At 42.2% G+C, this 23,635-nt stretch overlaps 1 protein-coding gene and 1 long non-coding RNA gene across 3 annotated transcripts in view; both read left to right on the top strand.

The window, feature by feature from the left end:
• The window catches only part of LOC147627231 (acireductone dioxygenase 3-like), a 26,275-nt gene extending 13,515 nt beyond the window's left edge, over positions 1-12,760 (top strand). The window contains exons 5-7 of one of the 2 annotated variants that reach the window (XM_086815900.1): positions 1,594-1,718; positions 1,842-1,912; positions 12,318-12,760. In XM_086815900.1, the coding sequence (XP_086672026.1) occupies positions 1,594-1,718; positions 1,842-1,912; positions 12,318-12,414 (293 nt within the window). In that variant the 3' untranslated portion in view covers positions 12,415-12,760. Of the gene's footprint in view, positions 1-1,593; positions 1,719-1,841; positions 1,913-11,689; positions 12,109-12,317 lie in introns of those variants that run through there. The other variant, XM_086815901.1, reaches the window with a different exon arrangement.
• Positions 1,921-11,432, top strand: LOC147627233 (uncharacterized). The gene is made up of 2 exons (XR_015268467.1): positions 1,921-8,519; positions 8,636-11,432. It is a non-coding gene; the product is annotated as an uncharacterized LOC147627233 (long non-coding RNA).
• Positions 12,761-23,635: the final 10,875 nt, after the last annotated feature.

Raw genomic sequence — 23,635 nt, forward strand, 5'->3', positions numbered from 1 at the left:
GCCGCCAGCAGTGCCCCAGCATCAGTTGCCAGCAGCCTCTGCGTAAAGACTGACTCAGGCAGCTGGTGCTGCCTGCGTCACTTCAGTAACTCTTCTGCCGGCCGCCTTCAAGTGTACAGTCGTTGCCACCCTATGCAGCACCTTGCTTTGCCGATTGTAACCTAAAGATTGCCGCCTATACATATATATATACATATGCATATATATATATATAGTACATATATATGTATATACATATGCATATATATATGTATATATATATATACATATATACTATATATATATATATATCTATACATATATATATGCATATGTATATACATATATATGTACTATATATATACATATATATACATATATATGTACTACATACATACATACATACATACATACATACATACATACATACATATATATATATATATATATATATATATATATATATATATATACATATATATGTACACATACATATATATGTACTATATATATATACATATATGTATATGTATATATATATGTATGTACGTATATGTACGTATATACCGAAACAAGAATGGGTGTATTACTGACCCGACGTACGTACCATAGTCACAAGGGACGGGGGACGGTAACGGGGGACGGGGATGGGACAAGGGGACGGCCATAAGTAGGGAACGGGAATGGGGACAGGGGAGGGAATGGCACTCAAAAAATACTTTTTTTAAAAAGTTTTTCTACTCTACACTTATTTTACTTTGGAAGTACATCAAAATGAGGCTTGAGGGAGAGAGACTAGAGAGAGTAGATACACTCATAGAGTGTAGCTTGAGGCTTGAGGTTTGAAAGTTGAGAGTTGCTTGAACTGTGAAGTTTGAAGCCTTGAAGCCTTGAAAGTTGAAAACTTGAAGGGGTGTGTGCGCTTGTAGCCTTGTTCTTATATAGATATTAGATAGGCAAGAGAGAGAGGCAAGGGCAAGAGAGAGAGAGAGAGGCATGGGCCAAGCCTCAAGGCCCAACGCCCCAAGCCTAAAGGCCAAGGCAAGAGAGGGCCAAGGGCCAAGGCCCAAGCCTCAAAGGCCAAGCCTCAAGGCTCAAGGCATCCCCAAACGGCCAAGCCAAACAACCATAAATGGCTAGAAACGGCCAAGGCAAACGGCTAGAAACGGGCCAAAAAAAACAATCGGACGGCACGCAACAGCTCCTTGCCGCCCCCCCACAGTGCCATCCCCGTTGCTGCCGCTGTCCCCTTCCCCGATCCTTGAGGGACGCCTCTAGGGGGACGTCCGACCGTCCCCTGCCGTCCCCGTTGCTGATCCGTCCCGACTCGGTGCACCTCCGTTCCAACCGTCCGTCCCTTCTGTCCCCTGTGACTATGGTACGTACAGGTACGTACATGCACGCATGTACGTCGTGTACGTGCGTGCATGTACGTACGTACCTGTGTGTACGCACGTACAATATATATATATATATATATTTCCATAGAGACGCATGCGTATATATACATATAATGCATGTGTGCGCACGGGTGCCCATGCTTGCATTCACACGCTCCTGCTCCACGGCATAGAGAAAATTTATTTTGGTATCAGTAATGCGGGTTTGTTGTAGGTTACTTTGATGTGAGAGACTTTGATGATCGGTGGATTCGTATATGGACAAAGAAGGGAGACATGATCGTACTCCCTGCTGGTATTTACCACAGGTTCACACTTGATACAGAGAACTACATTAAGGTACATGCTTCCTTTTTCATCTTCCTTTAGTTGCTTAAGTTTCATCATAATGTTCGGTGCACATATAAAGGTATTGAATTTGCATAGGTAGGGTATAAATAAATATGTACTATACGTTGGCAGGTTGTGAGATTGTTCGTTGGTGAGCCAGTGTGGACTCCATACAATCGCCCTCAAGATGATAATCCAGTGAGGTAATTAATACAAGCAGTGGTTTATTTCTTTTTGTTTTGGCTTCTTAACTGTATGTGTGTGTAGTGTGCTACCTTAGGTACTTGTTACTATCAGAATATTTACATATATATTATAGTTGCTTTCTCTTTTTTCCAGAAAAGGAGATCCTTCCATTTGTAAACGTTTTAAAACAAAAATACAATCCCTCTAATGAGGTATATGATTCTAATGGTAAGAGGGAGATCCTCCCTCCATCGCTGCTCCCAAAGGGAAGTTACATAGGAGGGGGTGGCGTTTAAAGGGAGGATCAAGGGTGCATGAAGCATTCTCTCCTCACAATGCTAGATTTCTCGAAGCAAACTATGTGCACACAAAGCTATTTGGACGTTCGGAATGTAAACCTTCTCATTTTGGAACAACGATCCACTCCAGAAATCTAGCAAACTATGTGCACACAAAGCTATTTGGACATCCTGAATGTAAACCTTCTCATTTTGGAACAACGATCCACTCCAGATAAGGAATTGACCACTTGCCACACTTGTTGACAAATGCCTAGAGTGCAACCACACAGCTCGTGGGGAGGAGAGAGAGATGATGATCAGCACAAAGCAAGGGATTGAGGGAGTACAAGAGTAGTTGAAAGCATGAATTCATTATAGAAATAGGTCCTTTTTATAGGAGAGACCTCATTACATATTCTAAAGCATATGCTAGATATGATGTTGTCATGTGCATGCTCATTCCCAGGGCTATTCCTTGAAGGGGTAACAAATAAAGAACAGATTTAAAACTAGATTTAGGAGCTTCTGCAGCTTTATTGGTAGGGAAGATGTGGTGGAAGGACTCTCTCCATCTCTTGCTTGCGTTTGCATTAGGTTGTTCCAAGACAAATGTTTAGGGCTGAAAGAAGTATCCCAAAGCTTCCGCATGTAACATTGGTATTAGAGCATCAAACTTAGCAAGGCTAAACACTGATTCCGTCCTAGATGAAGGTGCATACTCCAAGGAGAGTAACGCAAGACATGGAAGAGGTTCCAAGGAGGTTGGTTGGTGTTCCACAAGACCCAAGGGGAATGGCAGTGGATGCCACTTGGGGCATACCAAGAAAGGCTTTCAGGCAACAGATTCAAGGGATGATTATCCTCCAAGGGGTGGAGTAAGTGCCAGATTCAATACTCAGGAAAAAAATACCAAAGAAAGTGTTTAGGGATAGGGCAAGAAGGAAAGGGGACAAGGGAGTGGATTTGGAGACCGGGCAGGGTTTTCAGTGAAAAGGTTGCCAGGAAGGGAAGGATAACACATTTGGGAATCCATGAGGAGACAAGGGGATGATGACAGTCATCTAGGGTCAGAAGTTGGAAGCTCGTCATCAAGTTTAGTAGAGGGGGATGTCATGTGCAAGACATGTGCATGCTCATTCCTAGGGCTATTCCTTGAAGGGGCAACAGATAAAGAACAGATTCAGGACTTGATTTAGGAGCTTCTACAACTTTATTGGCAGGGAAGATGTGGTGGAAGGACCAGGAGGCTGTTGGCCAATAGTTTAAGGGATTGTTCTTGTGTCGGCTGCGGCAAAGGGGATTTATGGGTCCAGGGGCCTGACTGACAGCAGGTTGGCCAGTCCACACATGATCCCAAGGCCTATTTAAGGCGGGTGCATAGCTCATTGTAGGCATTCAGTCCTTTATGGGCTGAGTCAATAGATTAGGGATTAGTTAGGTGATTTTCACCTTTTCAAGGCAGCCCATAGCTTGCAAGAATTCTACATCCGTTTGTACTATATGAATATACTAAAACTCAGCTATCTCTCTCTCTTCTCTCCATCTCTTGCTTGCGTTTTGCATTAGGTTGTTCCGAGATAGGTGTTTAGGGCTGAAAGAAGACTCCTAGATCTTCCACATGTGACATATGCCACCACATATGCTAAGTATGATGGCGCCACACATGCTAAATATGATGCCACCACATATGCCTTTCAAGAGGAGGTTCCCACACAAGAGACATATACACTCTAGCGGTTGTTCACACACATTGGAACTGCTTTATTTAAGGCCTACATTCAGTGCTAGTTTACTCAACCACCTAGCACTTGTTTATTCCCACATTAATTACTATTAATATTTAACATTCCCTCGTGTAGTGATAATGTGGCTAGAAAGCCCAGTCATCCTGGACTAGGTTTACTTTTTCTTTTGATTGATGCTTCTTGTTCTTGGAGGTAGAAGAAGTGGAGTTTGTCGAGTCTTCATTAGCTTTCAGCTTTGCAAGCCTCTTTCGACACTCTTCGATGTAGTGCCCTGGCTTGTGGTAGTAATGACACTTTCCTTTCGTCTTCTTGGTGTCACCTTGTGACAAGTCCATTGTAGGCTTGGTCTCCTGTGCTTGCATAACCTGCTCTTGGAGAAGTAATCCAACCAGCTCCTCAAAAGGATATAGGATTGCCTCCTCCTCTCATAGAGAGATTTAGAGAAGTATGGAAACTCTGATAGGATTTAGAGGTAAGAAGTTAAGAATGGTGGTGACTGACTTTCGGGTATCAACTACCTCATCTATATTTATCTATGCTTTTACGTCTCTTACCTTGGTAAGATGATATGCAATGGAATCACCCTCGTTCATGGGCAAATTGTCCAGCTCCCGCATTAGGTACATGACTCGTGCTTCATTGCGGGACTGGAACATGGTTCGAGGACCACCCAGGTAGCCTTTGCAGAACTGCAGGATCGGATGTAAGGTACAATTGATTACTTGACTAAAAGAGCAATCATGGCCATTGCTTGAGCATCATGGGCATCCCACCGTCTTTGATCTTCAATGGATCTAGGAGGTGGTGCTGCAATGCTTGACAACTTGTGCCACAGTTTGAGTCTCCCTTGATGCTGCCGAGGAGGTGCCAGGAGTTGGTGTTACAGGATGAGCTCTTGACGCGTGACAATCGCCCATAGCCCCTTGGCAATCAGCAGACTCTTCACCATGAAGCTGCATAATGAGTAGTTGGGACCATCAAGCCGATCTTAAGTTGTCATGAATGCACCAAACCTAGAAGCACTACTAGTTGGAGAAGACCACAGCGTCGCGTGGATGGAGATGCTTGCGGGAGTAGGCTGGGCGGCCAGATGAGCTGGCGTAGGTGGAGAAGCTTCCCAGAATGGCACGGGTGTAGTGTTGCAGTGGCTTGGGAAGAAAACGATGCTCTTCCAAGAGGGAAAAGTGCAGCAATAATCAGTAAGACAAAAAAGCACACAAGACAAGGTTTAACGTGCTGTTTTCCTTCCATGTGGCACCACGAATGGGTGTGTTAAGTTCAGCCTGCTGTAGACAGCTTGTGTGACCTCATATGTACATGTGTTAAGGGCTGTATATGCTGCTGGACAGTGTGCTGCTGAACAACAGACAACATAGATATTTTGAAATAAAGTGTTGAAAGAGCAGCAGTTGTTTCTGCGGGTGACGTATGTGCTCTATTTTCTAAGGCTCCCTTTATGAGCAGCCGTTGCGGTGAGCACCCAAGCACCCCGCAGTTCCCAGTTTAGACACTGGGATGGTGGCCAAGTGCGGCCATATGGTTAGGAGACAACTTATGTAGACTTGACACTCTACCAAGCAGGGAGCATGCTTGTGCGGGCTATGTGACTGCATTAGACATACTGTTCTCGAGTTGTAGGGCCAATTGAGGGTCTTGACGGTCTCAGATGGTCGTGGGAGCTACACTAAGTTTCTAATAACGAGTATTGGTACGACAACAATGTGCAAGTTGGCAACTTTTCTTTCTTTTTGTAAACTTTGCAGTAGTTGATTTGCATGGGGAGGAGAGACCAACTAGAGAGGTGCGCCGATTTGGTACCTGAGAGGAAGGATAGGGTCAATGGGAGAGGTTGGTGAGCTTGAGGTGGATAGGGTCATGTGACCTCAAACAGTGGTGGGCACCTCCTTTTAGTGCCCATGCACTAATGTGGGTTTACTTGCTCAAAAGGGTGCCCAAAGGATGCTGCCCATACATGGATCCCTTGGGTCCCGGGCATTGGCTAGTGGTCGGTAATTTAATGAGTGGGAACAACTAAGGTTATAAAACCTTAATAATAATAAACAAAGGTTTAGATTAGTGCTTACCACCTGTTCACATGCCACAAACCATGTCAGAATAAAGGGCATTCGCATGGTTCACGGGTGGGCAGATGTGTGCGCATGCATTATGCAATGGATATATCTCTTGTTCTTGTAACTTGTAGATAGCACTTCTTCTCGAGCACCGAATTGGCTCAAAAGCCTAAAACTTGGATCCCTAACAGTGTGTTCCACGTCTTGGCCACACTACGAGTGCCATGAGTCATGGGCTCCCGTAGGGGACACGAATCGTGGCCTTGGTATGGGTGACACTAAGCTCCTTGACCTCCCGTACCTTGGCACGAATCCGAAGAGAGCCGCTTAGGCAGCCAAATGGTGGCATCCCCCTAGCCTCCAAACAGTTGTCCTCAACTGAAAAGCCTCCAAATACACCTGAAGAAGCTGTGGGTAATCTTTGAAGTAGTCTTCTTCAACCCATTTTGTGTCGATAGGTAAGTAGTTCTTGAACTTTAAAAGGTATCGCCTGGAAAGCTTACTAGCAAGCTCATCAACCTTTGGTGTCTCTTTTGGCTTTGGCCCCACATACTTCCACAATAGACTCACATGAAAGGCATTGTGAATCCTCCAATGACTACGCAATGCAAGCCGGGAAGCAACCTCATTGATTTGCATGATCACATGTTGTGTATTTGGAGCTTCTTGTATGTACCCGTGTTTATGTATTCATGTGTACCCACTTGTGTCCGTGTGTGTACTGCTCCCAAAGGGTTATGTGCTCGTATGTATGTGTGTCCACCCTATATGTATGTGTGTGTAGCCTTATTCATGTATGTGTGTGTGAATACCCCTTATGACTGTGGATAAGATACGTGTATGCCATGTGTCATGTGCTTATATGCGAGTGATATATGTGAGTTGAAAGATGAGGTTCTAAACCTACGAAAGGCCATGTACTTGGTGTAAGCTTTATAACATCTAATCGATGCTTTATTGAGTTATGCAATCTAGCCTCCCTCTCTCTCTCTCTCTCTCTAGTCGAGATGGAGTACCACCCTCCATAGCTGTCTTTTCCCTATCCCTAAACCTCGGCAGCCTGTTCCTTCATTTGGTATTAGTGCTGGTTGTTTCCCTTGTCCCATCTTGTTTGTGCGTTATTTTTTGTGAGCTGCCTCCTTCAGGCCTGCGCAGTAATGCTCCTGCTTGAGCTCTGAGCACCGCTTGTCTTCTGTTGACAAACCCGCTGCTCGTCAGCTTCAGCAGCAACAGTCTTTCGCTCTTTCAACCATGTCACCTACGAGCACTGGTGAAGCGTTGCCCAGGCCTACGAGCACCATTTGGGCCTACATGGAGAAATTGGGGGTTTGCCAATTTTTGGGTAAAATTGATGTGTGCAATCATAGACTCGGGCTTTGTGGCCTCCATAAGCTTATGAACCTGCGGGTTCTTATGAAACATTTTCAGCCTTTGTGGTCTCCATAAGCTTATGAACTTGCAGGTTCTCATGGAACATTTTCAGCTCTTCCTCCTTGGTATTCAATTGCCTCTTTAAATGTTCCATCTCAGCCTGCAACACATTTGGGTCATCTTCATGCATCCCTTGTGTGCTTTGAGAGTGCTGACCCACATGTGTTTGCTTCTCTACATAACTTGTATACATATGCCTGTTACCCAAAGCATCTGAAGCATGTGTACCACTTGGCTGGCCATGTGATCTAGGCCCTTGCTTAATGTGTGCATGGCTGTCCATAGTGTATGACAATTGTTCATGGGGAGCCCAATGTCCAAACGACCGTTTCCCACTGAAAAGAGAGAAACAACCATGCTCTAATACCACTCGAACTACACCGGTTAGGCGTGAATGTCCTTGGGCACCGTCTCGTGAACAAAATGCTTGTCAACTCTTAAAATGTACTAATGACAAATGCACAAGATAACCGAAAGATACATCACTACACAAGACAAATTGCAAAAGGAAAGCATTGCATGGTACACCATTGGGGCCGCTACGGGCTGACCCCCCCCCCCCCCCCCCCCCCCTCATATACTGAATATTGGAGTACTTAATCTGTGTACAAAGTTCCAAGGGATTCCCAACGAGATAATCCAATGCAATGCAAATATGAAGACAAGTTACCCAAACAATAGTGTGTCGGAGTGGACTGTTGATGCAGGACTCGTCGAAAGAGTCAAAGTAGCCTGGCCTCCAGTCTCATACACCTGGAGGAAAGCCTCTCGTACTAGAGCTTGGCTCGCTCGTGGTTCAGGCCTTCCAGGTACAAGTACATGAGCAGGTAAAGGTACACGAATGGGTACAAGTACATGAACAGGTATGAGGACATTTAACCAATAGCAGGTAAACAGGTGCTCTCGGAGATGATTCACCACAAGTACAATTGGTACAGTGGGTATAGTGGGATATTCTGTAGATACCAGTGTGTACAGCCGGTACAAGTGGTGTAACCGGTACTGCAGTCGGGTTTAGCAGATGGTACAGAAGCAAGTCCTACAAGTACTTGCAGAGGGTACGGTTGCTGGAGCAGGAGCGCACAGCAGGTACAGGTACGTACAGAAGGGCAGCCGGATACAGCACAGTAGCAAGCACGGTTAGGGTATAGCACAGCAACTAGTACAGTTAGGGTACAACAGCTAAAGTACAGGTATGGCTGTCAATGCAGGTACAGTAAGTATTACTATCGGTACAGCAAAGTACAGCAGCCAGTGCAACAGCAGGTACGGCAGTCAGTGCAGGTACAATGAGCACTGGTACGGCAGCAATGTGCAGGTCAGCAGCTTTTCTTTCTTTCTGTAAATTCGACTTGCATGAGGAGGAGAGACCAATTAGAGAGGTGTGCCAACTTGATACCTAAGAGGAAGGAGCCAACTTGATACCTAAGAGGAAGGATAGGGTCGATGGGAGAGGTTGGTGGGCTTCAGGTGGAAGGGGTGCAACCCCTTGGCACAATGACCTCAAACAATGGTGGGCACCTGCTTTTAGTGCCCACACACGTGGGTTTGCATGGTCAAAAGGGTGCCCAGAGGTTGGGCTGCCCATACATGGGTCCCTTGGGCCCCGGGCACTGGCTAGTGGTTGGTGTCCAACTTTAATGAGTGGGAACAGCTAAGTGTTAGAAGTCATCTCTTGTCTATTTTTATACACCAGGGCCTTTGTTGTGGGTGTGCCCGCCCTTATGAGGTGTTTTCTCATTTTTCCCCACTCTCCGTATTTTTCCCCCATTTTTCCCTATTTTTCTGTGGCATGGGAGGCACTCTTGTAGTGGCAGGAGGACCTTGAACCTGGCCGACTGCATCTGTGGAGTCTCTGGAGGTGGCTGACTGATTTGCATGGGTCGTGGACTTCCCTGATGCTGGCCGACCCCCTTTGCTGCTGGCCGACTGAGTATTTTCAGTCGTGGGGATTTTATGTGTCCTATCGGCTGCCCTACAGCAGGCCGACTGCTGATGGGGGGCCATATAAAATGGCCCCCAGCCCCCTTGTCATTTTTGTATCATTCCCGGGATCTTCTTGTGTATATAGAACAGAGTTACACGCCTCTACCACTCTATCTCTTGTGCTGTTATTTTTCTGCATTGCGTTTTGCTCTCGTGTTCCCAGATCTGGTCATCATCTCCGCTGCGTATTCTGACACTAAGGTTATAAAACCTTAATAATAATAAACAAAGGTTCAGATTAATACTTACCACCTATTCACATGCCAAAAACGATATCAGAATACAAGGCATTCGCACGGTTCACGGGTGGGCATCCCGTACCTATAACTAGACACGTCATAGAAGGCAGTCACACGAAAACAAGTCATGCAAAATCAGTTTCAAGCAAGCAGAGATGCATGCACATGCATTATGCAATGGATACATCTCCCATTCGTGGAACCTTGTAGATAGCAAGTCTTCCAGAGCATGGAACTGGCTCAATGGAAAGCCTAAAATTGGGATCCACGTCCTGGCCACACTACGGGTGACATGAGTCTTGGCCTCAGTACGGGGGACACGAAGCTCCCTGGTCTCCTGTAACTTGGCACGAAATAGGGGAGAGCCACTTGGGCAGCCAAATGGTGACAAATTCTCCCAAGGATAATCTAGAAGGCAAGGAGATGGTGCATGACTTGTGAGCACAAAGTCTGCTTAGGATAACCTACAAGGCACATTCCAAACAAGGAAGCAACAAGTACTTATATATTCCATCTTCGAGGTAAGAAATATGGTTGTTGTCATCAAACCACTCTATCCGTCCCTGTAATGAAGGCCATGATTGCATAAGGACCGTCCCTGTAATGAAGGCCATGATTGCATAAGGACTTGATTGTAGCAGTACAACATGATCGGGGAATCCACTACAGGATTGTCCTATTCATATGGTGGCTAGATGACAATTCTTTCAATCCTTGCCTTGAAGATGCAACAGACGAGGACTTCCCTTTGTTGCTTGGATTGCATCAACATCAATGCACAAGACCTGCGGGTTTATCTTAGGAGTACCCGCAATCCCACCTAAGTCATGGACCATCTTCTAGCCCTCCCAGTAACTTACAAGGCTCAAGGGATCTGCAAATCAACGTAGGAGTACCTGCAATCCCACCCAAGTCATGCACCATCTGCTAGCCCTCCTAGTAACCTACAAGGCTCAAGGGTCTGCGAATCAACCATGCCAATTGTGGCTGCATTTCATTTCCTTAACCTTTCAAATTTTAGCACTTTCAACAATTTTTTTGCAATAGGTGGTGTGTAGAGACACTGATCGCGATCTACCTAACTGCACACCTTTTGTCACGTGCATGCCTTAACCTGGATGCATACAGACATGCTCAACTGGAACCGCCTAAAAGGAAAGCTCAAGTGGTGAAGTGTTTGTCTTGGGACCGGGAGGTCCTGGGTCCAAACCCCCACTAGGTGCTCCCGTGGCGGCGGCGGCATCGGTTTTGGGGAAGGGCAAGGTCTGAAGGTGAGTATGGAAAGAACGGGAAGCATTTTGGGCACCTAGACAAGGGGCAGCCAGGCGTCCATAGCCTGTCGTAGTGTGGACAGCACTTTGTGCATTTTATGAAGTCGAGGACCCACAACCAATTGTTGGCAGTCTAGGTCCTACCAGCCAACCAGCCCATTTAAAGGCAGGTAAAGGGTCAATCTAACTTTCGGCACTTTTTCAAACTCCAGACTTTTTGGAAAAGTGAGGCCATGCAACCACCGCAGTATAGCTCAGTTGGTACAAGAGGACGAGTGTTATCCCAGATGTCCTGGGTTCAATCCTCGCTGACTACGGTGGATGTGCACCCTTGTACAAATTACCGGTGGTGGTGTGTGAGTTGTAGTGTGTAAATAATATCCATTTCCTGTTAATTTCAAGCCTTCCTCAAAAAGACAAAGAGAAAAGAAAGAAGAAAGTGTAGTGACACATTGGGTATCATTGGCTTTGGCTTTGGCAAAAATGATTTTGGTTAGTTCGACCATTAATAATTTCTTTCGCACTCTCCGTAAGCCTCTCCAAAGCTTCATTTTATTTTTCTTCATGTGGTCTTTTTCTAAATCGGGACTTTTTTGAACGTATGGATACTTGTTATTAATAGCCCGATTTTACGTCTCTTTTGCACAATTTTAAAAGAACATGCACTTCTTACAAATCAAGAGTTTGATCAATAATTTTTTAAAAATCGAAACTACAATGGTATGGAATTCTGTGTGTAACAAATGGAACTGGAACAAAACTCATGCAGGAAAGACTATGTCAGCGCGTTCAAGAAAGATATCATGGTTGGAATTCTGGCTCATTAGGCGGAGCCATGCAAAAATACATCACAATATAATGGTACAAGAGTACTCAAAATTTTAATGTTGTATCACAATTTGAACTCATAGCATTCATCCTGACTAAGAACAGATAGTTATATGAATCATCGCGAGCACGGCAGCAAACACATGTTTTTGTTTTGATAGCTGCCTCACACAAATAACCATTTTAACTAGGACAGTTTGTCAGTGGATTTCACTGATTGTTTTTGCCAATAATGTGGTCATATTGTGTGAGGATGGAAAATGTTGGGAGTTCTTTAGTAAGAACTGGCATGAAATCTAGGGCAAGTTTATCTGTCCAAACTTACATATTCCAAATAGAAATTCAAGGTGGTTTGTGGAAGTCTATATGCAGCTCTTTGAATGAAAGAGCTATGTGGTATCCGTTGCTCCAATACCCCAAAGAATTTTTTTTTGGTATATAAAGGTTACTCATGCACTTATCCTGCTTGAATGACTTCTAGATTTTTTGGGTGGTTTTACTACCTCAATAGAATAGACATGTTTTCTTTGTGTATATAGGTATAAATTTCTTGTTCTGGGTTATTGCAGCACTTCTTCCATTGATGAATCTTTTCTACTTAGAATAACAGTACAGAACTGCGAAAAGAAACGGAGGCCACGGCTTGTTGCTGCGTATGGACCTTAGTGGAAGTGGTTTCGATCTTAGGTAGGTATAGATCAAGGACTAGCTAACCATGGTCTATGCAAATAATCCAAGGTTGGTTTGTATGGATGAAGTGATAAGAGAGCTTGTGGTGGGGTTTGTAATAGCATTATCTACGTGCCGCTTTCTCCTCACTATATAACAACCATCTAGCTCTTTGTAAGAAACACCTCGTATTAGACAGCCATTGGGTTGGTTATACCTCGGGGTAATGCGTGCTTAGTAACCCTTTGTGGAAGATTGGCTCTTGCATTGCTTACACTGAGTAGTGTTTATGATTCTCAAGCTTGTGTTAATCTTGGTGATTAATCCATTAAGGTTTAGCCAATTGTGCTTGAGGCAAGCTTACATTATGCTTGGTCTCATTAGCATGGGTAATCAAGTTTACTTATTGTTAGTTGGGTGTGGAGACCCCAAGCCATGTCTCCAATGTCAACTCCAAAGCTCAAGCAAGAATGGAGAGTACATCGACCCTTGTGCCAACACCACCTTCAAATAAGTTGGAAGAGCCCGTGGACTCCGAGGAGCAAGAGGCGACACTTTGTCCATGTGCATTGGCCCTACTCGTCCTTGTTCCCATCAAAGAAGAGTCGCCCATGGTGCCAAACCCTAAAGAGAACAGTGCACACACGCACCACAACCCCATAAACACCTATGTGTGCCATGCCCAACATCAAGTCACCCAATTGAATGGCCAAAGTTCATATAAGTGTACCATCCAAGACGACACCATGGTGGTGTGCAAGTTTGGTTCTATTACTTTTCAGCTTTGTGCGTTACTTTGTGATTTAAGTTTTGATTACCTTAAGCTTTGTGACAAGCTACCAAATTTTAGTATGGTATCAGAGCAATCATTTGTGTGAGAGGAGGCATGAATGATTGTGTGGGTAAAGTGCATTATTTTCTTATTCTTTGAGCGAGGGGAGAGCACAACTCTGTGAGTCATATAGAGTGAAAGAGAGATTTACCTTCAAATCTTAGTAGAGTGTGTGATTCTATTGAGATTTTAGCCCCCTGGTAGGCTTCTCTATGAAAGAAGCCCCAACCAAGCTCATGAAAATAGCGACCAACTCTTGATTTATAGAGCAAGGCAACTAGGGAGGTGTGCTTGGCGACATCTTCATCTTGGAGAATGAGTTGGTGGTAGAACAACCCAATCCTGGAAGGTCGCCCTAAACGCATCCTTCGATTTTTGCATGGAATAAAAAGCCTTTGTTGCGATTTCAACATTATTTGTGAGCTTGAGAAATATATTTTTTTGAGTAAGTTTCACCATATGGCCAACCTTGATCTCTTTGTAGAATCAAAAGCTCAGTTATAACTCCTTAAAATTAGAAAGGACATGGTATTTGTGTAATGCCAAAAAGAGCAAGTCATCCAATAAAAAGTATAAAAAAGTATAAATCTAGGAAAATCACTAAAAGAAAAAGCACTGAATCTAGGAAAATCACTAAAAGAAAAAGCACTACCCCACGCTAACATTAGACCGAGGCACTTAAAATTTTTAGATTATTTGAGCAACAATCTATATCATTATGGTGAAGAGGATGCTTTGACACTCCTTGCAAATAAATCACTTCACTAAGTGAGTGTTAGTTCATTGCTTCATATCTCATTGTACAAACCTCTTCACTATAAAGGGTTTACACCATGATTACCAATATGGGGAGGCTACTTTGATAAGTTTGAGAATTTTGGTGGATTTAAGCTTAACACTTGGAGTATCAAAATGAAGATGACCTTAATTGATAGAGATATGTGGGGAATTGTCAATGGGACAGAGAGAGAACAAATTGTAAGGAGATGCTAGCAAAGTGGAGTTGCCTTGATAAGAAGACTCTCTTTCATCATCAGTGGGTTGAATGATAGTTAAATTCCACAGGTGAGGTCTTCAAAAAGCTCAAATGAAGCATGGACAAGGCTCAAAGCAATCTTTGGGCATACAAATGTTGCGGCAAGGCTTTTTCGCAAAAAAAAAAAATTTATTGGGTGGACAAAGATGAAAAGGCTAATGTTGCTTACTCATGTTCTCAATATGAGAAACCTTATTGACCGACTTACTAGAATTGGGGTCAATATTGATCAGGAAGAGACTGATCTTGTACTACTTTGTCTAGTATGCCACCTTCTTATGTGAGCAGTGTGTGTTAGTCATTTCAAATCAACCCAACTTAACTCTTATCTCAATGGCATCCTCCTTGATCTTGGAAGAAACAAGGATAGAGGCCATCACATCTTCATCAAGAACATGTTTGCTGGGAGTAGGGAAACATGTTGTCTTGCCGGAGAAAAAGAAGCATAAGTCTCCTTGATGTGTGCTACAACAGCAAGAAGAAGGGGCACATAATTATTCAAAATGAAGATGATAAAACTAAAGAGGAGAAAAATAAAGAAAAAGCCAAGGCAAAAGAGGCGTCTTCTTTGTAGGTGAACTACATCGAGGACTATTCTTTTTAACATTTGCTGTGTCCGTTATAGCGAGTGGGCAAATTGTTATAGTCAAAGTCCTTTTGGTGCATTGGCATCTCTTTGGCTTCACACCACGTGGAGATCAAGGGAGGTGGTTGAGAATAATGTTGATCTCTATCATGTGAATGCTAAAGTTGCAAACATTTAATGGAAGGATAAATTGCACACATAGGTGCTCAATATCATCGATATATTATTTTCATTATGACTATGGTAGATGTGATTTCCTAAGTCGTACTTAATAGATGTTCGTTGTTGGATAATTCAATGATCTCGTAGTTATCTGAATCTTTAATCGAGTAAGAAGTGCCTTCATCACACTTGGTTGACGTGATAATTTAATATTGAGTGTAACCCTATTATTCAATGTTGAGTGCCCTCACGAGAGACTAGGCAAATATGGTTTGTACTGTGAGCCATAAGTCAGTCTCGAACCATTGTTGGACCCAATGATACAAATATCGCTTTACTTTAACCAATATATTTAGACTTTTCCGTTTTGGTGTATTAATTGAGTGGCCACTTAATTAATTTTTTTTGGATTGAGTGGCCACTTAATTAAAATTTTCTGGTCTACGCCTCCCTCCAGCAACCTCCACGGCTATTGCCGCGCTTGCCTCTACTCTCCTCGCCTCCTTGCTTTCCCAGTCCTCTCTCCAACAGTCCCCTTGCCTGCTTCTCACCTCCTTGCTTCCCCAGCCGCCTCCCCCACGGTCTGCTCCTCGCCTCCTTGCTTCCCCAGCCGCCTCCCCCACAGTCTGCTCCTCGCGTCCCCCGGCTTGGGGCGTGATGCAGAGGGAGGAGCCCGAGCACCGAAAAGAAGGGGGGCATCAAACTGAAACAGAAAAGGCAAAAGGGATGCATGATTTGCTTGCGAGAGAGAGAGAGACAGAGAGAGAAGCTCTAGAAATGCATGCAACTCCACGTGTTGTTGGAAGAGAGATTCCAAAAAAGACAGGATACGAAAAGATTTTTTTGAGAAAGCATCCCTAAAACCTTCAAAAAAAGCGAAAACAAGGTTAAAGCTTATAAAAATATATAATATTTTCACCGACACTAATTAATTAATACAAAGAAACGTTTGGGTGGTATATTAGCACATGATTGTTGTTCCTCCACTTTGAAAGATTTGTTGTTATGGGGTTTCCACATAAACTAATGCTTATTTTTTATTACCACATGCCTAAATTAAGACACAAAAATACATCCCTGCTGCCTATGCATTCTAGTGGACTAAAGTACATTAGCTTTTCTCTCTACTCCCTTATATTAAGGTGTTGTATCCTTTTGGTTTTGCTACAAGGACTATGTGATGTAATACCCAAGTTAAATAATCAAAGGCCTGTAGGTCAAGGAAATTTTTATTTACAAATATTTAAATAGTTATACAAGAGGCAACTTTATGCTCAGAAAATATATGATAGGAGAAAACACGGAGGAAACTAAGTCGAAGTGGGCACAGGCAAAAGAAAACTCATTAAGGAGCATGCCTTCGTCCATGTGTGTGTGAAGATGAGTACGTTGATATTCTTGAACAAACTCATATGGTCTCGATGGAGGACACTTTGGGAGTGAAATTAGTGCTTGTAAAGTCCTCTATGCTAGATTATGGTGGCCGACACTCTTTGGAGATGCCATAGAATATGTCAAAAGATGTGATGAGTGCCAGTGCTTCACAATACTTCAAAAAAGAGATAGGATGCCCTTACAACCAATCATGTAACCTGCAACAAAAAGCACACAAGTGCATTATGTCATCCAAGCTATAGACCAAATGGACTGACGCTAAGGCTATAGTTAAGACACTAGGAGGCCTATGAAGTTCCTCTATGAGAGTGTCATCACACAAGGTTTGGATGTTCCCTAGAACTCAGGGACTCATTTTGTAAACGATGTAGCAGAGTTTTTGTTAGAAGAGTTTTTGTTTGTCCACCGTCACACTCTGTCCCTTAATAGCCGTAAACAAATGAAGAAGCTGAGAGTACAATTATTATATGCAGTGCTCTTGACAATAGTTGAAGCTTCCATGATAGGCTGGAAACGAAAACTTTCACCAACATTATGGGCATATCAAATAACCTACAAAACGTCCACACAGGGGCTATGCTCAATTTGATCTTCAAACTAGATACAATTCTCCCTATAGAATTCATGATCCCAAACAAATGGAATGAGTTGTCTGGACGACTCATAGAACTTGAAAAACTAGATGATGAGGCCTAGTTACACTCATTGGTGGACATGTATGCTGAAAAGAAGATAAGAAAAAGATTAGTCTTCGGAGTAGATGCAATTCTCCATGTAGAATTCATGATCCCAACCTTGAGGGTGGCCAAACAAATGGATTGGATTGGCCATGAGTTGTATGAACAACTCGTGGAACTTGAAAAACTACACAAGGCCTGGTTACACTCCTTGGTGGGCATGTATATTGAAAACAAGATAAGAAAAAGATGGTTCGATTTGAACATTAAGACCAATTACTTCAAGGTAAGGGCCTTGGTCCTACTTTATAACCTTAAGAAAAATAAACAAAAACTCAAGGTTAGAGGAATGGGTACTTTTAGGATCTATGAAGAACTGACTTTAGGAGGAGCCGTCCTCTTAGAAACATTGGATGGAGTCCAAATGGAAGGATTCCTCAACAAGAGTAACCTTAGAAAATTTTATAGATCTCTATTCTATAAACAACTTGAAGCCATCCACATGGCTAAGGACACAAAAAAGAAGGAAATAGAAAGGAAAAAACAAGCTCAATGACGAGAAACCAAGGCTCGCTGATTGAGGAGAAAGCTTAACAATCAGAGAGGTATTATGCTTGTCCACATGGCTATAGTAGAGAATGATGATGGAGAATAATATGTGAAGCTCGTAAGGCTTTTCTTGGACTTCCCCACCACCATAAAGGGTATAACCAAACTTGCTCTACTAGACATTGGAGAGAAGGAAGAAACTTAATGTCCTATGACACTAGATTTTGTTACGCAAACCATTCTTTGAGCCTACAAAGGCCTTAGTGTAATCACTTTTGGGACTATACAATGAATGTAAAGATGTTGTAAAGCTTAAATTCCAGTCATGACTGTAGAAACTATTGTAAAAGAAATCATCCTCAAACGGGAAGAAACCTTGTTTTTAAAGAGGATGTTGTCATCCTCTTGCCTAGGACAAATAAATATTTTTCTTAACTAGTAGCAGCACAAAGCAAAAAGCAAAAAGAAAAGACCAATGCTAAAATGTCAAGTGACTAGAGGCCAAAATGTATCAAGGGCATAAGAGTCAAGAATCGGGTTACGAAAGCCGAAAATGTGCCCAAATGTAAATCCTAATCATAGCACCTTGTGTTATCCACAAGGTATTTTAAAGTCGAGTCACTTGTACTGTGGAGAGACAAGCATAACTGTCAAGTCAAGTTGTCCATATGGGACATGGTAGGCATAATGGTCAAGTTTGCGGAGTGAAGAAAGTCCCGCTCACGTACAATCAAGCGTACAATCAAGTAAAACCTCAACTCTGAGAGCCTCTTGGGTACATTTGTATGGAGGCACTAGTGACAAGAAAGAAGAAAAACCTTCCTCTACTTGGCTTGGTCGTGTAGAACTCCATGATAAAATCCTCTCTTCCATTATGATGAAATCTCCAAGGTAAAAACCTTGTTAGCATAGATCCCCACCGCCATTGAGTGTTTTTGCAATGCATGTTTCATAGATTCTACTACATCCATAAGTGTGCCACTATTACACAAACACATGCTGTTATGAGAATATATTTTAAGTCCTCTTTAAAAATATTATTTTTCCCTCTTGAGTAGTTTGGGGACGCCTAGGTTACTCTTGCGTCATGCCGGCTAGGTTAATATTTTAAGTCCTCTTTAAAAATATTATTTTTCCCTCTTGAGTAATTTGGGGACGCCTAGGTTACTCTTGCGTCATGCCGGCTAGGTTAATATCGTGGGTGACACCACTAAAAATATTAATACGTGCGGTATATGACGTATGCTTGGGGTCGTCTATGATTATTTCAGTTAGGTTTGTATTGGCAGGGTGATCCCTGGAAGTTCTTATGCCTGGTAGTCATGAGTTTGGTTATGGTTTGTGCCTGTTTAATATTTGTGGGATTAATTTAATTATTAATTGGACTTATATTTTCAGGAGAAGAAGGTTATGAGGATTGATAAATAATGTCGAGGAGAAGATTATGAGGATTGATAAATAATGTCAAGGAGAATGTTTCTGTGCATCACATTTATTTTTACAAGCATAGCTTGTAACCTTAGTAGTTGATTTTTCCATTTTGATACATTAGAAAAAATGCATTTATAATGTGGAATTTATTAAAGCCTAAAGGCTTTACCCTAGCCCCAATTTTTGGGACACTCTATTTTTATTGTGGAAGTGTCGTGCTCCCTAAAAGCACACTTTGTATATTTTTGGGGGCTATGGCCTATTTTTGCAAGGAAGCTAATAAAAATACTCTTGTGTGGGGGAAGGCCACGCACAAGGGGGGAAGATTGCACCCAGTCTTGTGTTGCCTTGTGTTGATGGTGATGTATTTCTTTCTCTTGTCTTATGTTTTGTTATATGTTTTAATTTTTAATTTAATTCAAGTTTTAATATTTGATACAATTTATGAGTTTTTGATTATTTCCTTCAAGAAAATTAAAGGGTCCGGTTGTAGTGGTATCATTATAAATGTATTTTTCCCAATGTATCAAAATGAAAAAATCAACTACTAAGGTTACAAGCTATGCTTGTAAAAATAAATGTGATGCACATAAGAAACATTCTCCTCGACATTATATATCAATCCTCGTAATCTTCTTCTCCTGATGAAAATATAAGCCCAATTAATAATTAAATTAATCCCATAAATATTAAACAGGCACAAACCATAACCAAACTCATGACTACCAGGCGTAAGTACTTCCAGGGATCACCCTGCCAATACAAACCTAATTGAAATAATCATAGACGACCCCAAGCATACGTCATATACCGCACGTATTAATATTTTTAGTGGTGTCACCCACGATATTAACCTAGCCGGCATGACGCAAGAGTAACCTAGGCGTCCCCAAATTACTCAAGAGGGAAAAATAATATTTTTAAAGATGACTTAAAATATATTCTCATAACATCCCTCTTGCTTGAGTTTGCAATTGTCCTCAATTGCAAGTTTGCTGGGTTTGAAAAGAACGAAGGATCTCAGGATAAGCTCGGAAAAATTTCTCGGCATCCATTTTGCATCTTCTTGAGGATGGTTTTTGAATGTCAAAAGATATTTAAATAACATGGATCATAACACATGCATTAAATGCCTTGATTTTGTTGACTCTATCTGTCTCTGCTATTACTAAGGCTGGCTTAGTGGTTCAGTTTGAGGATGACACATGTATTATTCATGATCGCAGTGCAGAAAGACAATTGTTGCTTTTGGTACTTTGTCTCATGGCCTTTTTAGGCTAGATGCATATGAAAGACAAGGGCAAGGTGTATGTATAGCTTCTGCCACAAAGGCAATGGTTGATGCTAAGTTGTGGCATGCACTCTTTGGTCACTTGAACTTTGGCAGTTTGCTGTATTTGCATAAACATGGCATGGTGTTTGAGCTGCCACATCTTGAAGCCCATATTAAACATGTTTGTGAGGGTTGTATTCTTGGAAAAATGCAGCAGACATCATTTTCCAAAGATGGTTCAGTTAGAGCTGTCCAAAAATTGCAACTTATACACAGTGATGTATGTGGTCCTATGAGGACAACATCTATTGGGAGCTACCTCTATTTTGTCACATTCATTGATGATTATTCCAGGCATACTTGGGTATATTCATTAAAACAGAAATCAAAAGTTTTTATGTGCTTTAGACACTTTGCTGCTATGCTTCTACATGTAAGATTAGTACCTTGCATATTGATCCGAGGGGGGGGGGGAGTATATGTCTAAGGAGTTTCGTGCATACATGGCTGATAATGGGATAAAAGACCAATGTATTGTGCCCTACAAACCTCAGTAAAATGGTGTAGCTGAGCTGAACGTAAAAGTAGGTCTCTCATGGAGATGGCACATTGTATGGTCAAAATTCATGCGTTACCTCATGGTTTCTGGCTAAAAACAATCATGTGTGCAACATATGTTTTGAACAGGTGTCCTACAAAGGCTTTATATTCAATTACGACTTTTGAAGCTTGGAATGGCAGAAAGCCCTCTGTGGCTCATATGCACTTGTGCCAAAGAAACTTCGCACAACAAGCTTGATGATAAGGCTGTTAAATGTATTTTTATGAGATACAACTTGGAAAATAAGGGTTATTTTGACTATCATCCTGCTACCAAGCGGATTCTTATAAGTAGAGATGTTGTATTTGTGGAAGATGCAATTCAGCCCTTGCTTATGTAAAAAACAACAAAATGTATGTTCGCAGGATATATTCGACACTCACCTTCCATTGTTCAATGCAAGACGCATTGATAAAGAGCATTTGGATAATCCAAGAAATGCTGAAAATTAGCACACATAGGTTACAAATAAACATGTTTTTTAGTCCAAACTTCAGCCTATTTGTGATGAGGCAAATGTCGATGATCAAGTTGATGAGGAAAGAAAGGAAATTGTGGAGTCTAAAAGTATGCCAAAATGGCTAGTTGCAAACACTACGTGACAGCAAATTGGCAACTCCTTTGTCTAGCACCACAGAACACGTGCAGGCTCTCATCATGCATCTCTTAACGCAGGTTACTCTCTTATTTGCCAGTTTATGTGATGAAGAGAAACCTATCTCCTTTGATGAAGCAAAGGAATCTAAAAATTAGATGAGTGCTATGTAATCTGAGTATGATTCAATACTAAAAAAATGATACATGGGATTTGGTAGACTTGCCCCTTGGCAGCAAGAAGGCCATTGGTACAAAATGGGTTTACGAGCTCAAACGTAAAGTGTATGGCACTGTTGAGCGATACAAAGCTAGGCTTGTTGCAAAGGGTTATGCACAAGAGAAAGACATTGACTATGGTGAAACCTTTGCACCCACATGTCTTATAAACTACCATGCAGGCTATCATGGCATTTATAGCACATAAAGGTTGGAATGTATGTCGGTTGGATTTCAAAACTGCTTTCTTGAATGGAGATTTGCCAGGAGGAGGTCTATGTATCTCAGTCTCGTGGTTTTGTTCAGAAAATCCAGGAATCAAAAGTATGCAAATTGAAGAAAGCTTTATATGGTCTTAAGCAGGCTCCCAAAGCATGGTATGAAAAGATACATGCATACTTGGTTGCACTGGTTTTTTGCAACAACCCAACTGACAATACCCTCCCATATTAAGGGGACTAAGGATGTTAATTGGTCATCATGTTATATGTTTATGACATGCTTCTCACAGGCCCTAATGATGATCAAATTTAAGCTTTTATAGCTGAATTGGAGAAGTCTTTTGAGATGTCAGACCTTGGATCGTTGCACTATTACTTGGGCATTGAGTTTTGGCAGCGTAATGATGGTATTGTTATGCTATAGAGAAAATACATAGATGCATTATTGAAGAGGTTCAATCTTGAAGACTGTAAACATGTGGCTACACCTATGGTGCCAGGTTTACGACTAAGCCTTGAAGATGCATGTGACTCTTTTGATGTTGTCTTGTATCAAGAAGCTATTGGATGCCTTATCTTTTTGTGTAACACCACGCTTGACATTCAGTATGTGGTCTCAATATTAAGCAGATTTATGCATAGCCCAGGCACAAAGCATTGGTAGTCTGTCAAACGGGTGTTCCATTACCTAAAGGGCATTAAGCACTTTGGGTTATTTTATCCCAAGAGGGGTAAATCACAAACTGCGTGTATTTAAAGACTCAGACTGGGCTGGATGTTATGACACACGAGTGTCCCCACGAGTGGTTTTTCTTTTGCCTTGGTGATTAATGTACATCATGGCTCAACAAGAACTAATCCACTATGGCCACTTCTAGATGTGAAGCTGAGTACAAGGCAGCGTTTACAGATACAGTTGAGTGTGTGTGGCTTAGGCGTCTTATTGCTGATTTGGGTATTAGCAAGTCTTTAGCCACTACCATCTTCACTGACAAAAGCACTATAGCAGTTGTGCTGAATCTAGTTTTTCATGCTCGCACAAAGCACATTGAGGTGTGCTATCATTATGTCAGGGAGATGCTCTCCAGGGGAAATCATCTTCGCTTATGTGCCAACACATGACAACTTGGCAGATTTGTTCACAAAGGCTCTCCCACCACAAGAGAAGTTTGAAGCTTTTCGCAAAGCTTTAAACTTATTTCCCTCTTTAGGGGATTGATAGTCTGGGCTCCCTATCACAGTCCAAAGATCTTGGCACATCTCTGTACTTCTAGTGCCAGCTCACTAGTCATATTTGGTAGTGATGTGTGTGAACACATCACTAGGACTAGCCAGGGCACTTTTTTCCTCTTTAGGAGGTTTTTTCCCCTGTGCTAGTATACACCCATCTTGGAGTATATTTATCTTCTTTGTACAACACACATTCATAATCTATCTATCATCTCATTTTGTGCTCCCTTGAGCTTCTTCACTGTGTGTGTGTGTGTGTGTGCGCGCGCGCGCGCGCGCACGCGCGCGTAATCCTGCAACCCTATTTTCAATAGTTTTGGATTAATCCATTCAATGATCCCAAAAGTTTGGATCACCACCAAACTCTTGATTCGCTAATCCTAATGCTTTGATTTAGATTAATGACCCTAAA

Source organism: Cibotium barometz, chromosome 21 (genome assembly GCF_041138505.1).
Source record: "Cibotium barometz isolate CiBa-2024 chromosome 21, ASM4113850v1, whole genome shotgun sequence".
Classification (NCBI taxonomy): domain Eukaryota; kingdom Viridiplantae; phylum Streptophyta; class Polypodiopsida; order Cyatheales; family Cibotiaceae; genus Cibotium; species Cibotium barometz.